This window comes from Emiliania huxleyi (genome assembly GCF_000372725.1).
Source record: "Emiliania huxleyi CCMP1516 unplaced genomic scaffold EMIHUscaffold_80, whole genome shotgun sequence".
Classification (NCBI taxonomy): Eukaryota; Haptophyta; order Isochrysidales; family Noelaerhabdaceae; genus Emiliania; species Emiliania huxleyi.
Genome location: NW_005196020.1, coordinates 428,589 through 441,349, shown reverse-complemented (window position 1 = coordinate 441,349; position 12,761 = coordinate 428,589). Strand labels below are relative to the sequence as shown.

Below are 12,761 nucleotides of genomic sequence, written 5' to 3'. Positions count from 1 at the left end.
GCGGCGCAGTCTGTGAAGGCTGCTCAGGAAAAAGCGGGGGAACACCTTGTCGTCGTCTCCGACGACACAAGTCGCTTCCTGTGGAACCAGTGAAGCTCCATAGTACTTGAGCAGTGGTCCATGATCCTCTCTTACGTGGTTTGCCACTGTCGGCACATGACCGCTCGATTCGTTCGCATGCAAATACGTGCTTACGTTCGCCTTGCCGAACCGACGATAAAACTCAGGGACGGTGACGACGATGGCTACAGGCCTGTGATGCTGCGCTGCGAGCTCTGTAGCAAGCTGTGGCAGACGAGAGAAGTGAGGCGGAATGACCGCAATGGTCGCGTTCAAATGCCCGGAACGGACGTTACAGTGGTGTCCGGCCGGCGCGATCACCGAGCTGTGAGTGACGCTCAGGGAAGCCGGTTGAGGTGCTGGTTGGTTTCTTTGCCCAGGGCTCTACGAGGAATGGGACATGGGGACCAGTCAGTCGGCGCCGCGTGGCGGCGCCTCGTTGAGCCCGCAGTGCGACGACATCGTCACATTACAGCGGGAGGCGACCTTGAATTAACTCTCCTCGGCGCGGACGGACGGACGCGGAAATTTGGAACCATGCTGATATCGCGGGCGTGGCGGTTGAGCGCTCAGCAAAAGAGTAGAAACATTCGTTGCAACAGTCCAGCGCGGAGGATAGATTTTGACTTCGACAAGGTCTTCCAGCAGCAGCTTTCCGAGGACCAGGCCTCCAACACAAAGAACCCCGAGCGAAAGCTCAAGATGAGCCTCGCGCAAATGGAAGACCTCATGTTGCAGCTCAAAGCTAGCCCAAACAACGATGCGCTGATCGGTAAGTACAAGCAGGCCCGACGTGAGGCGCTCACACAGCGGCACAACATAGTCATCGCGCGGGATGCGATGGGACTCACGGCAGGTAACGCCGAGCAGGTCTCGGAGATGTTCCCCATTCCCGGACCCTATCGAGTGGGGTGACGCTGTAATCAATGAATTTGCGGAGCTGTCCCCTTCCGCCTCCCGCCGCGCGGCGTGTGCATGATGGAGGGGTGCATTCTGTGAGTATTCCGGCTGGGCCCCGAGAACCGCACCTATTCGGCGGCTTAGCGACGCGGCGAGCGGGCTGGTGGAGGAGACTGTACGCACGGGTAAGTCTTTTCTCCCCGCAGCTGAGGGGGTGGGGTCGGAGTTGCACCGTCCGTTTCGCGCCCATCAGCGACGATGCTCTCGACGCTCCGACACCGTGGCGGCAAGAGGAAGGTGGGCGAGAGCGGAGCCGCTGCTGATGAGGGCCCCGACGATGGCGACGGCTATGCCGTCAAGATGCTGCAGCTTCTCCTCGATGTCGCACGGCCCAAACAAGCAACTTCTCGATCGCTGGCCGACACACTCGAGCTCGTGGTAGAAGAATGGAGTGTTCACGCAGCGGAGATGCAAGGGACCACGTATGAGATCGTCGGCGGCGAAGAGCGTGCCAATGCCAAGAAGAACCTGCGTCGAGGGTCGGAGACAAAAAGCGTTATGAGCATGGTGCTAGACGCGGCCGGCACAGATGAGCTGCCGCAGGCAAACCCCGCTTCTCTATCTATATGTTCTTTTTTACTCTGGAGCGCGGGCGGTGCGGTGGCAGGCGAGGGCAGCGCGGTAGGCGAGAGGCGGCCGCGGGGCTTCGAGTGGCGCGATAGGAGGGTAGGCTGGCTGTGGAGGGGCGCCGCGTGGCCTCGGCAAATGAGTAGTGCTTTATGAGCGGCCAGTTTTGTGCGTATTGCATATCGAGCCTGCGGTGTGGCCTAGTTGGTGCAGCGTTCGGGTCGGGGACGTTTTGGTCGTTGGTTCGAGCCCAGCTGGTGCAGTTCGTAGTCGCGTAGCGCGCGGGTGCGCGGCAGCCTCGGCAACCGAGGCGACAGTGGCGAGCAGGGGCGAGCAGGGGCGAGCAGGGGTCAGAGCAGTGCGGCGCGCCGAATTTTTTTCGATGGGCTCGGTCAGTGGGCGTGTCAGGAGGCGGCCGGCCGGGAGAAACTCGGCAGTAAAACTCCCGCGCCGGCCCAGGAGGTGGGAGTGTCACGGAGGCGGCCATTGGCGCGCGCTCCTTGTCTTCGTGGGTCCGAGTTTTTTTTTGTGAGCACTGTGAAGACCGTGCGCCGTCAGGACCCCGCCAGGACTCTGTCAGGACTCTGTCAGGACTCTGTCAGTCAGGACTCTGTCAGGACTCTGTCAGGACTCTGTCAGGACTCTGTCAGGACAGGTGCGGGAGGTCCTCAATGAAACCAGGTTCAATCTCTATGACGCAGCCATAGTAGATGGCTGAAATGGCTGAAATGGCTGTCCCCCAGCCATCTTTCCCAAGATGGCTGCAATGTAGCCAGGTCAGCCAAGAGGGCTCACCGCGGGCGGTGTGGCTGCGGTAGTGCGTCTCCAGCCATGTCTACCAAGGATGGCTGCCGTGTGTGTGTTGCAGCCATCGGGCTGAAGGATGTGGCTGCACTGCAGCTAGCTCAGCCATCCTTAGGTAAGATGGCTGTGAAGGAGCCAGCACAGCCATTCTGGTGTTACATTCCGAGGTTAGCCAGTTGTATTAGAGTCCACAACAGCCCCTCGGCAGCCCGACCTACAGGTGTGGATAGTAGGTGGGGGTGCGTGTGTTGTAAAATGATCTGCCCCCCCCGAGGGGGGAGCCGGCCATTATGTCTACACGTCTCCAAACCGCCAGCCCATCGACCATCGTCGTCCCCCAAACTTCCGTATCGCATGCACCATGTTCCCTTCGTCCCACATCGCACAACCACAAACCCGCCTCGCCCCAGCCGTGCCTCAGTGCCCAGCATCCGCCCTCGTGGTCGCGAACGGCGCCGGTCGGCGCGTGCGGCTCTGCGTCAACCAGTACGGAGCCCGAAATGCGTCCAAAAGTAAAAAAATCAGCTTTCCGCGCCTCTTCACGGCGAAGAACCCTGCACAAAGACCGCAGGGCGGGGACCTGTTCCTTTTTACCCATCTCCTATAGTAGAGGTGTCCGTTTTATTCATTTACTGCTCGCCGCCGCGCAGGCGTGTTCCGGGGGCCCAGTCTGCCCCCAGTGGAGCATTTCATCCAGTGGCGTCACCGGGGTTTTGACATAGTGCGGTCTCTAGGTACGTGGCTGGGTTCACAGCGATTGTAGGAAAATGACGGGAACACTTGACGGTCGCGGCCTTCCGACTCGCGCCTCCGCCTCACTGGCACTATTGTAGCCCTGGCCGGTGCGCGTGTGGAGTTGAAACTCCCGAGTAAAAATTCGAACGCGTTCTCTCACGGTGACCAAAAAATGTCCACCTCAGAGGCACCTCCGGAGGCAGGCCGCCGCACGCCGGCGACACAGCTCCAGCTGTCGAACTGACCCGCAGCTCCTCTAAGAGCGGGAACTGTGACAAAAGTTGACTGAGGCGGTTGTCAGGAATCATCATACGGATCACATGGTGGCTCTCTCATGACGGAAGACCGCCCGACCACTCCTGGGTGGCACTGCCACCGGTGTCGCTCGACGTCCTGTCGACAGCGTGCCGACAGCGACACAGACCATGTGGGACGCGTCGAGTATCGACCTCTACTGCTTACCCAGCCTTCGAGTGTATCCTGGTTGTGGTCCCACACCCACTGGTGTCCATCTCAGAGACCGCAGGAGGTCATGAGGGTCGATGGGAGTGCCAACCCCACAATGCCTAAAAACCCAGCCCAGTACTAGGAGAAGACGCTCGTTCGAACATATTACACTAACGCGGTACGCTGGGGGGACACAATGCTCGCACGGGCTTGAAGCACGACAGGATACAATGCTCGGATACCTACCTATCTGTGCCATGTGCGTCCTCATCATCTAGATCATCACGGGCTTGAAGCGCGACAGTATCGTGCACATGGACTTTGTGGTGGTGGTGGTGGTGGTGGGGGGGGGGGGGGGGGAGGGCAAGGGGAGAGAAACATCCAAAGAGGAAAGGGGGGGGCGGGGGGCAGGGTTCCAGGTGGAGCCGGTGCAGCTGTCGCCGGAGCGTTGCCGGGGGGGCGCAGCAGAGGAAGGGTGGGTGGTGTGGTGTGGGGGGTGGTGTGGTGTGTGGGGAGGGGGGAGGCGCCTGTTCGCTCTGCGCGAGGGCCGAGAGCGCGGCGATGCGGCACGTGTGGTGCGACGACCCTAGGTGGCGGGCGATGGCGTCCGCGTGTCTGTCGACGTCAAAGGCGCCGACGCACGCGATCGCGCTGGCGGTCAGCGGCTCGACCTCCACGACCGGCGGCTCCACGTCAAGTAACGGCCGCACGAGTGGCGTGAGCGCGTCGACGCAGACGGGCAGGGCCGAGAGCTTGCGAGCGAGGACGAGGCCGCGGCGGTGGGAAAGCGGCGGCCGGCCCGGGGCGAGCAGGTCCATGATGGCGCACAGGTGCATCGCGAGAACCTCCTTTTGCAGCTCGAGCGAGGAGGAGTAGGCGGCAGCGGCGGTGGACTCGTCGCCGCTTGCGAGCCGCTTGAAGATTTCGGGCGCGAGGGGGCACTGCTCCTGCAGCGCGAACAGTCTCTCGAGCGTCAGTGCCTCCACATCTGCTTTTTGCAGCGCGACGTCGAGCCTCGACACCGCGATGCGCTTGGCGAACGGCACCGCGTTGCGTAGCGCGGAAGAGCTGCCTCCGGCCAGCGCAATCGACCGCGCGTCGAGCAAACCGAGGCTTAGCTCAAGGATGGCGGTGGGCAGGTCGACCAGGCTGATGTGGGCTCGCCCACTGAGCGGGCTGAGGCGGGCTTGCTTCATGTGACCTGCTGGGTGCTCCCCTCCGCGGTCGCCGACCTGCTGATCTCTGAACGTCGAGGCTGTGAACGCACGGTGCGCTCCCCGGCCCGCTCTCGATCTCTGCTTGCTGCGCCGTGCTATTCTCTCTCTCGATGCACGACGGCGCGGCGGCCACCGGAGCCGCCCGCGCGGGGACCGACGGCTCGGGAAGAGCAGATTTTGCAAGATCTCAACGAGATCCGACATCTGCGCGGTCATTTTTGGAGTGATCTTACCGCGTCATGACGGAGTCTTGATACCTCTCGGACGGAGCACCTCTAACGGTTCTCGCTCCATATCGAGATTCTTCTTGCCGGACGGCTCTTTGGCCTGCACAAGCTTTTCCGGCAAACAAAAAGGAAAACAGAGGGTCCCCAGCACTTTGCGTTTCCGGAAATTTCCAGGGAAAACAGAGGGTGTTTGGTGCTCCATTCTGGAAACTCGCGAGTTTCCCTGAGTCTGAGAGCTGGTCTGGGGCAAAATCTGACGCAAAATTGAGGAAATCGGCACGATACCCAGGCGGTCGCAGGATATTTTCCAGGTATACCCGGGGTTTTCCAGGTATACCCGCAAAATACCCGGTATTTTGCCGATTTGGCTGATTTTGGGCCCAAACCAGCCTCAGACTCGGCTCAGAGCCCGGAATTTTTTTGATGGTTTTCCCGGGAAAATAGAGAGGAAAAGAGAGGGTGCTGCAGAGAAAAAAGGAAAGGAAAAGAGACGGGGTGCGAGAGGAAAACCTTGTTCAGCCTAAACGGCTCTTCCTGTTTTGTGGGGCGCGCTGAGCTCTGTGTCAAGCTCCGAGGGCAACGTAAACAAGTGCATCGCTTCGATAGACCGAGCGCTACCCAACGCGGCCAAAGGATACTCGTATCCACCTCGAGAACCTCGAGACAGCACTTGGAGCACTTGGAGTGCAGTCGGCAACCTCACATCCAGGGCCGGTGAGCTGAGAAGCGCATCCAGCGGGCCGGATGATCGGCATCGGGCTACGGGCTAGAGAGCCCTGACCCCTAGCTAGGGGGGGGCGCGCATTCGCAGGGCAAGGGCCTTAAAGTAAACACGGGTCTCCGAGGGTTAGTTCTGCGCTTTGGGTGTCCCCTAGCGGCGGAACGCCCCCTCTACTCGGAGCTAGTAAAGTGTACATGTTTTCTTTCTTTTTCTACTCGGAGCCAGTGAGACGAGAATACGCACATCTTACAAGAATACATACTGCCCCCACGGAGCACTACTCGACGATAATACAAGAAGAATACGCAGCTTGGAAGTTGCAGACGCCTATAAAGAAAAAACACCCAGCTAGATTTCGGCGGCTAAAAAGCAAAGGACGGGCGCTTTTGATCGGCAAAGCAAAGTTGGAGTAACGGCGACCGCGTCGCCACAATGCCAGTCGCCTGTCGAGCAGCCTTGGCGGCGCGCATGCGCCGCAGGGTTGACCGACAGCCGCGCGCCTCGAGCCTCTCGCTCCACTCGCGGCACGACGCGCCCCGCGCGCCGGTCAGCGCAGCAGGAGTATTGCGACATGCTGCACAACGCCAGGGACAGCACTGAGAAGCTGGCGCCAGTCGCCCACCAGCATGTCTCAGCACCGGGTGAGGGAGCATGCTGCGCACGCTGAAGCAGCACGAGGTCACCACCAATCAGGCCCTCACGCCACTGCACGGCCGCCCTCGAGCACCAGCAGCCGCGCTGCGCCATGCTCAAGCTCAGGAGGCCACCCTGCTTCTCGCAGCTTTCTGCAGCGCAGCGAGCGAGCAGCGCCGCACCAGGCGGACCCATGGCGTGTTCAGCCAGCCGTGAGGCGGAGGCAGGCCGAGTGAGCGCGAGCCGCGCGGGAGGCCATGCCCCGCGCACCCGCGAGCGAGTGGCACGAAAGAGTGCAAGTCGCGCATGCTTTTGCGTAACGGTCGAAAGCTAGCTGACAGCAACCGCTTTATTCCCTTTTCCAAGAAGTCCGACGTGGTGGGGCTCCACGCGGATCGGTGGACGCGGCAGAGTAGGACGGCACGCGCGAGCGACACACACACACACACAAGCTGCTGGGAGCTCGTGCCGATCAGGCGATGGACTTTGCAGGCTCGGCCGCCTTTCCGCTGACAGGTGGCCTGCTCTGCGCGGCCGCGCTCGTCGGCGCGCTCGACGCGTTTGCGCCGCGTGTGAGCGGTGCGACTGGGCTGCCGCTCATCACCGTGCACCTCCTGGCCGGTGCCGCCGCCCGTGCCGTCGGATGGCTCACTCCTCCGGCGCTCGCCGTGCTCGCGCCGCTGCACACGGCGGCGCTCGGCGTCATCTCCATCGCCGCCGGCGCGGAGCTGGAGCCCTCGGCTGTGCGGCAGAGCGGCAGGGTGATTGGCCACCTCGCGGTCGCCAACTGCGCGTCGGCGCTCGCGTTCGTGTTTTGCTGCTCGTACGTCTTCATCGGCCCCTCCGCCTCCATCGGTCTGGCCGCCGGCGACCGGCTGGCGGCCGCGTCGCTGCTCTCCTCCGTCGTGGCCATCGCGCGGTCGCCATCGAGCGCCATCGCGCTCGTGGCAGAGCTTCGCGCCGACGGCCCGTTCACGCAGACGCTGCTGGGCGTGACCATGGTCACCGACTTGCTCGCGGTCGTCCTCTTTGCCATCTGTGCCGAGGCGGCACAGGAGGCGCTGGCGCCTCTGCGCGAGGGCGAGGAGGCGGGCAGAGCGCCGCTCGCCCTCGCATGCGGCGTCGCGGTGCGGATGCTCGTGCAGGTGGCTCTCTCGGTGGCTCTCGGGCTAGCAGGCGCCGCCGCCTGCCTCGGCTGCCTCCGCCTGCCCCGCAGCTCTGCGGGCTGGCGGCTGGCGCGGACGTGCGCGTTGCTCGGGCTCGGAGGCGCCGCCTTCTGGGCGGAGCCGGCGGCGCGGCGCGTGTGGCTCGGCGGCGCAGAGGCAAACTCCGCCCTCGCCACCACCGCCCTCGCCACCACCGCCCTCGCCGCCACCGCCCTCGCCACCACCGCCCTCGCCGCCACTGCCCTCGCCACCACCGCCCTCGCCACCACCGCCCTCGCCGCCACCGTCCTCGCCACCACCTCGTGTGTGTGGAGAAGTCTACCGTGCCTCTGCCCGTTAGGCGGCGGGCGGGTCGCTGCCCTGGGTGGAGCCAATGCTGGCCTGCATGGTCGCCGGCGTCGCCGGCCGCAACGCGGACGCGCTGCGCGCGGCGGCAAAGTCTGGACTGACCCGGCGTTGCATCCCAGGCCTTAATGCGCGTCTCTCCACGGCGTGTAGCATGCCTCGCGGCCTCCGGCGGAAGTTTGCGGAGGAAGGGTACGCTGGCGACGTGGAGCTCGGCGAGAGAGAGAGGTGACCGGCCCCCGGCCGCGGCGGGAGCTCCGCGAGGTCTAGATGGCCGTGTCGTGGACGTGTCGTGGACGTGACCGCTCAGGCGGGCGGGAGGAGGGCGGGGCGCGCAGCTGGCGGCGCTGATTGACGGGGCCATGCCACGAGTCCTCCTCTTCTTCTTCACCACGACGGGCGCGGCTCGCAGCAGCCCCGCGTGGCCGCGCGACCTGCGTGGCCGCGCCGCCGAGACTGTCCGAGACTGTCCGAGGTGATCCGAGAGGATCCGAGATTAGGCGGCTCGATGGAGCTCGGAGTGCTGCGCCGCGCCTGGCCCGCCGCCACCGCCTTCTTCGCCGCCCGCCTCGGCGCGATCGCCGCAGGCACCGCCGCGGGAGCGGCGAGCTCGGGCGCGCCGCAGGTGGCGATGCTAAAATAGACTATCGGGCCGGGGGGGGGGGGCACGCACGCGCAGCACAACTCAGGCGAGGGGCTGCAGCACACTGCAGCACACTCAGGGCGAGGGGCTGCAGCACACTCCACGCCGTGAGGCTAGCACGCACACATGGCAAGGTGGCCGACGGACCACGACGACACGCCTGCCGCAGGCGATGCGCCGCTTTGGCTGGCTGGGCTTCGTCACGCAGGCGGGCGTCTCGCTCGGCCTGGTGGACGAGATTGGCGCGAGGTTCGAGTGGGCGGCGCCGCTGCAGTCTGCGCTCGCGGCGTCCATCGTCCTCAACCAGCTCGTGGGTGAGGCTTGGCCGAGATTGCAGCCGAGATACAGCCGAGATTGCAGCCGAGATACAGCCGAGATACAGCTCGTGGGTGAGGCTTGGCCGAGATTGCAGCCGAGATACAGCCGAGATTGCAGCCGAGATACAGCCGAGATACAGCTCGTGGGTGAGGCTTGGCCGAGATTGCAGCCGAGATACAGCCGAGATTGCAGCCGAGATACAGCCGAGATACAGCTCGTGGGTGAGGCTTGGCCGAGATTGCAGCCGAGATACAGCCGAGATTGCAGCCGAGATACAGCCGAGATACAGCTCGTGGGTGAGGCTTGGCCGAGATTGCAGCCGAGATACAGCCGAGATTGCAGCCGAGATACAGCCGAGATACAGCTCGTGGGTGAGGCTTGGCCGAGATTGCAGCCGAGATACAGCCGAGATTGCAGCCGAGATACAGCCGAGATACAGCTCGTGGGTGAGGCGTGGCCGAGACGCGCCCGAAATGCGCCCGAGACTGCCGCTCTGTTTGGGGCGCCTCCCCGCCACCATCCACACGCCTCTCGACGCCTCCCTCGCCCCTGGGGCCCCCTCCCCAGGTCCTCCGATGCTCAAGCTCGCCCTCCGCCGCTCGGGCGAGACGGACGCCCTCGCCGAGCGGGGCGAGCCGCTGCTAGGGCAGCGCTTGGCCGACACCGCGACGCCAGAGGTGGCCATGGCCGTGATGGCCTCCGCCGCTGCCGCCGCGTCGGAGATCGGCTCCAGCGTTGCGGAAGCGTACGGCGCGGCGCTGGACTCGTACGCGCCGCGGAGGGACTAAGAACGTATAGAGTACAATCGGTGGGGCAGTAGTTGCATCGCTTCTTCGTATTTTTCCACCTTTTCCGCCTCGGGGTCGCGGATTTTAGGTGGACCCCTTCACGCTGGCCGCCGTGCCCGTGGTAAGGTAAGGTAAGGGGTAAGGCTACTCTAAGGGGTAAACTTCTCCACACACACACACGAGGTGGTGGGGCAAGGGGGGGCAACCCTCGCGTCTCCACGTCTGACGACAGGAGCCCCACGGCATTCAAAGTGCAAGGCCCAGTGCGCGTGGGTGAGCGGTGTGTGTGTGTGTGTGTGTGTGTGTGTGTGTGTGTGTGTGTGTGTGTGTGTGTGTGTGTGTGTGTGTGTGTGTGTGTGTGTCACGTCACTGCATCCTCTGCCGGTTCCTCCCGTCGCCTCTTCTTTGTTCGAATGTTTTTCAATCCATCCTTCACGAAGCCCTCCCATGTAGCTAGCGTTCTTGGCGAATGTCTCGAAATGGCCAGCAGGCGCAGGGTTCGTGATTTCACATCGAACAAGTGGCGTTAATACAGCCGGCCCGAGCCATTGCCGCCTCCAGCCTGGCCGTGAAGCTGATTGCATCTGATCCATCATCGCGTTGGCTGCGATGGCGAGCGTGCACGCCGAGGACAACAGTGGACGCTGCAAGCGCTTGCAGCGCTCGAGACGCGGCAAACGGCATCCGCAGTTGGAACAGGCGCTCAAACAAGGCGCCGTAAGCCGGCGCCTCGCCGAAGCGCATCAGTCCCACGTAGCGCGCGCGCGCGGGTGGCGAGAGGGGGGCGTGCGCGAGCCAGCCGAGCACTCCGAATCGCTCCAGCACGCCGAATGATACCACAGGCTCTCTCAGGCGGTCCACTCCACACGTCCGCAGCTGCAGCCTTGTCAAGGAGTCGTTCCAGCGCTTGCCACCGCCACACACGTGTACGGCGCGAAGGGGCGTACGTGCGACTCCGGTCCAGGCCTCGAGCAGCCTCGAGGACGGCACCCACCCTCGCAGCTGCAAGACTGAGTCGCAGGCGGCTTGCTCCGTGTCAGTGGTGCAGGAGTGCGGGTTGCAGTAGTCCCAGAGCAGCGTGCGGCCCGAGACCACGGCGAGGGCAAAGGCGTTGAGCATCTCGTGCAATCGATTGCCGACCTGCGAAGATGGTGGTCCGAAGGGTGGTGGCGAAGGCGGGCGGTGGGCGGATAAAGTGAGAGGGCGGTCCTGGTGTGGGCATGAGTAGTATCCAAGCACGAAGCGCCGCGCCGTCCGCTCAGACGGTTGCACGCGCCGCAGAGCCGCAATGCCGTGCTCCGCCTGGTACTGATCGAGCAGCACCCCGACCGTGTTCGCATCCCACGCACGGCCGAGCGCCTTGGCTGCCATACAAGCTTGTCCAAATTGCACAATAGCAAGTTTGTAGCCCCACTCGTCTTCTCGCTGAACACAGTGTATATGCCCGAATGGCTTCGCCTCTCTCGACCACGGCGCACTCCAACAGTGCGTCCGACTACTGCCCGCCACTCCTGTGTGTAAAGCTGCTCGTCGCGATTGCATCGTATGGCACCAGCAGTGACCACCACCTGCGGGCACTCCTTGCACATCTGCACCTCTTCGGAGAGCGGGCTGCCTCATGGCTCCGCATGGACGTCGTTGTCGACAGGACCCACACCCTGCCGGGGGCGAACGCCACTGTGCGTATTTGGCCGCACTCCGTCAAATTCGAACTCACCGGGAAGCACCGCGTGCTCTTTGCGGCGGCAATGGGTAGTCACTCGCACGACTGGTTTCTCTACACAGAGGACGACCTGATGCTCACCCCGAGCTTACTGCTCCTGCTGCTCAGGGAGAATGCCGCGGTCGCCGAACGCGCACTCATCGTGTTGCCTCGACGGTATGAGCTAAACAACGGGAAAAGGCTTCTTACCGATTCCACCTATTCCGCCTTCTCCCGTCGGTTGAATGCGACTCTCCTCAGTGGGCCAGTCGCCAAGGGCGTGGTGGAGATTCAAAACCGGACGTACTTGCTCGCGATGTCCGGCTACGCTGGCATGTTTTGTACCTGCTCTCTAGGCGGAAGATGCTTGCCGCGACGGCGGAGTACCGTTCGCAGACATCGCACAACTGGTCGGCCCCGCACAGCTTGGGCCCGCACAAGACGCTGAGGGAGAGGAACGCGGGGCTCTGGCTTACGAGGAGACCCGGTGCAGGGCTTCAGGTTGCCTACCCGGTGGATCGACTCGAGGACCTGCTCGTGCACCACGCGAGCGACCGATACGCGCGTATCAACTCGCCACCTCGAGAAGAGGGCATCCCGCCGGGGGACCTCGCCCTCATCTCAGCGGAGCACTTTGGTGCGGCGGTGGATTGCGCGCTGACCCATCGGCGAGGGAGCTGCTCGTTTCCGTTAAAGCCTCGCGAGGGCGCAGATGTTGGAGGCTCGTGCAAGCAGATGTGCCATGCGCCCACCCGGCAGGAGCTGTGACCTTGCGATGCGGCTCCGACCGCGCGCCAGCGAGGGCAGAGGACCCTCCGTGTGCGCGCGCGGTAATCAATGTGCTTTTTTAGCAATAACAAAGACAAATCTCCCAGTACCGTAGCCGTCGTCTCTCGTCCAGCCTGTCCAACCCCGGTGTGCCGACGATCGTGCAAAAGAAATTTCACGGCCCGCCGAGCGACCCAGTTCCAGAGACCGTTCCGAGACAGTTCCGCGACAGTTCCGCGACAGTTCCGCGACAGTTCCGCGACAGTTCCGCGACAGTTCCCCTCCCCTCCTCGCCGCCGCCGCAGCCGCTCGCCCTGCCCTGCCCCGCCCGCCCTGCCACCGCGCCGCTCCTCCGCGACGGGCTGGTGTGCGTGGCCGGCGCCGCATCGGCGGCGGCGGCGGCGGCGGCGGCGGCGGGCGGTGGCGGAGGCGGAGGCGGAGGTGGAGGCGGAGGGGAGGTCCGAGTCGGCGCTGCGTCGCGGCGGTAAGAGTTGTGTACCGAGCGCTACTATCGGCGGTGGGGTCGGCGGCAAGCGATTCTGCACAGGGGAGGGGGGGGGGTGAGAGGGGTGAGGGGGAGAGGGGGGTGAAGGGAGGAGAGGGGTGAGGGGGGTGAGGGGGGGAGGAGGAGAAAGGAAGGGGGGGGGGGGGGGGGAAGTG

General features: G+C 63.9%; 1 protein-coding gene across 1 annotated transcript; it reads left to right on the top strand.

Moving 5' to 3' along the window:
- Positions 1 to 8,382: 8,382 nt before the first annotated feature.
- On the top strand, positions 8,383 to 9,702 carry EMIHUDRAFT_359372 (hypothetical protein). Its single transcript, XM_005759353.1, has 3 exons — positions 8,383 to 8,507; positions 8,695 to 8,839; positions 9,411 to 9,702. Exons 1-3 carry the CDS (start codon positions 8,391 to 8,393, stop codon positions 9,629 to 9,631), a joined length of 483 nt encoding a protein of 160 aa, XP_005759410.1. The 5' UTR covers positions 8,383 to 8,390; the 3' UTR covers positions 9,632 to 9,702.
- The last annotated feature ends 3,059 nt before the right edge of the window (positions 9,703 to 12,761 follow it).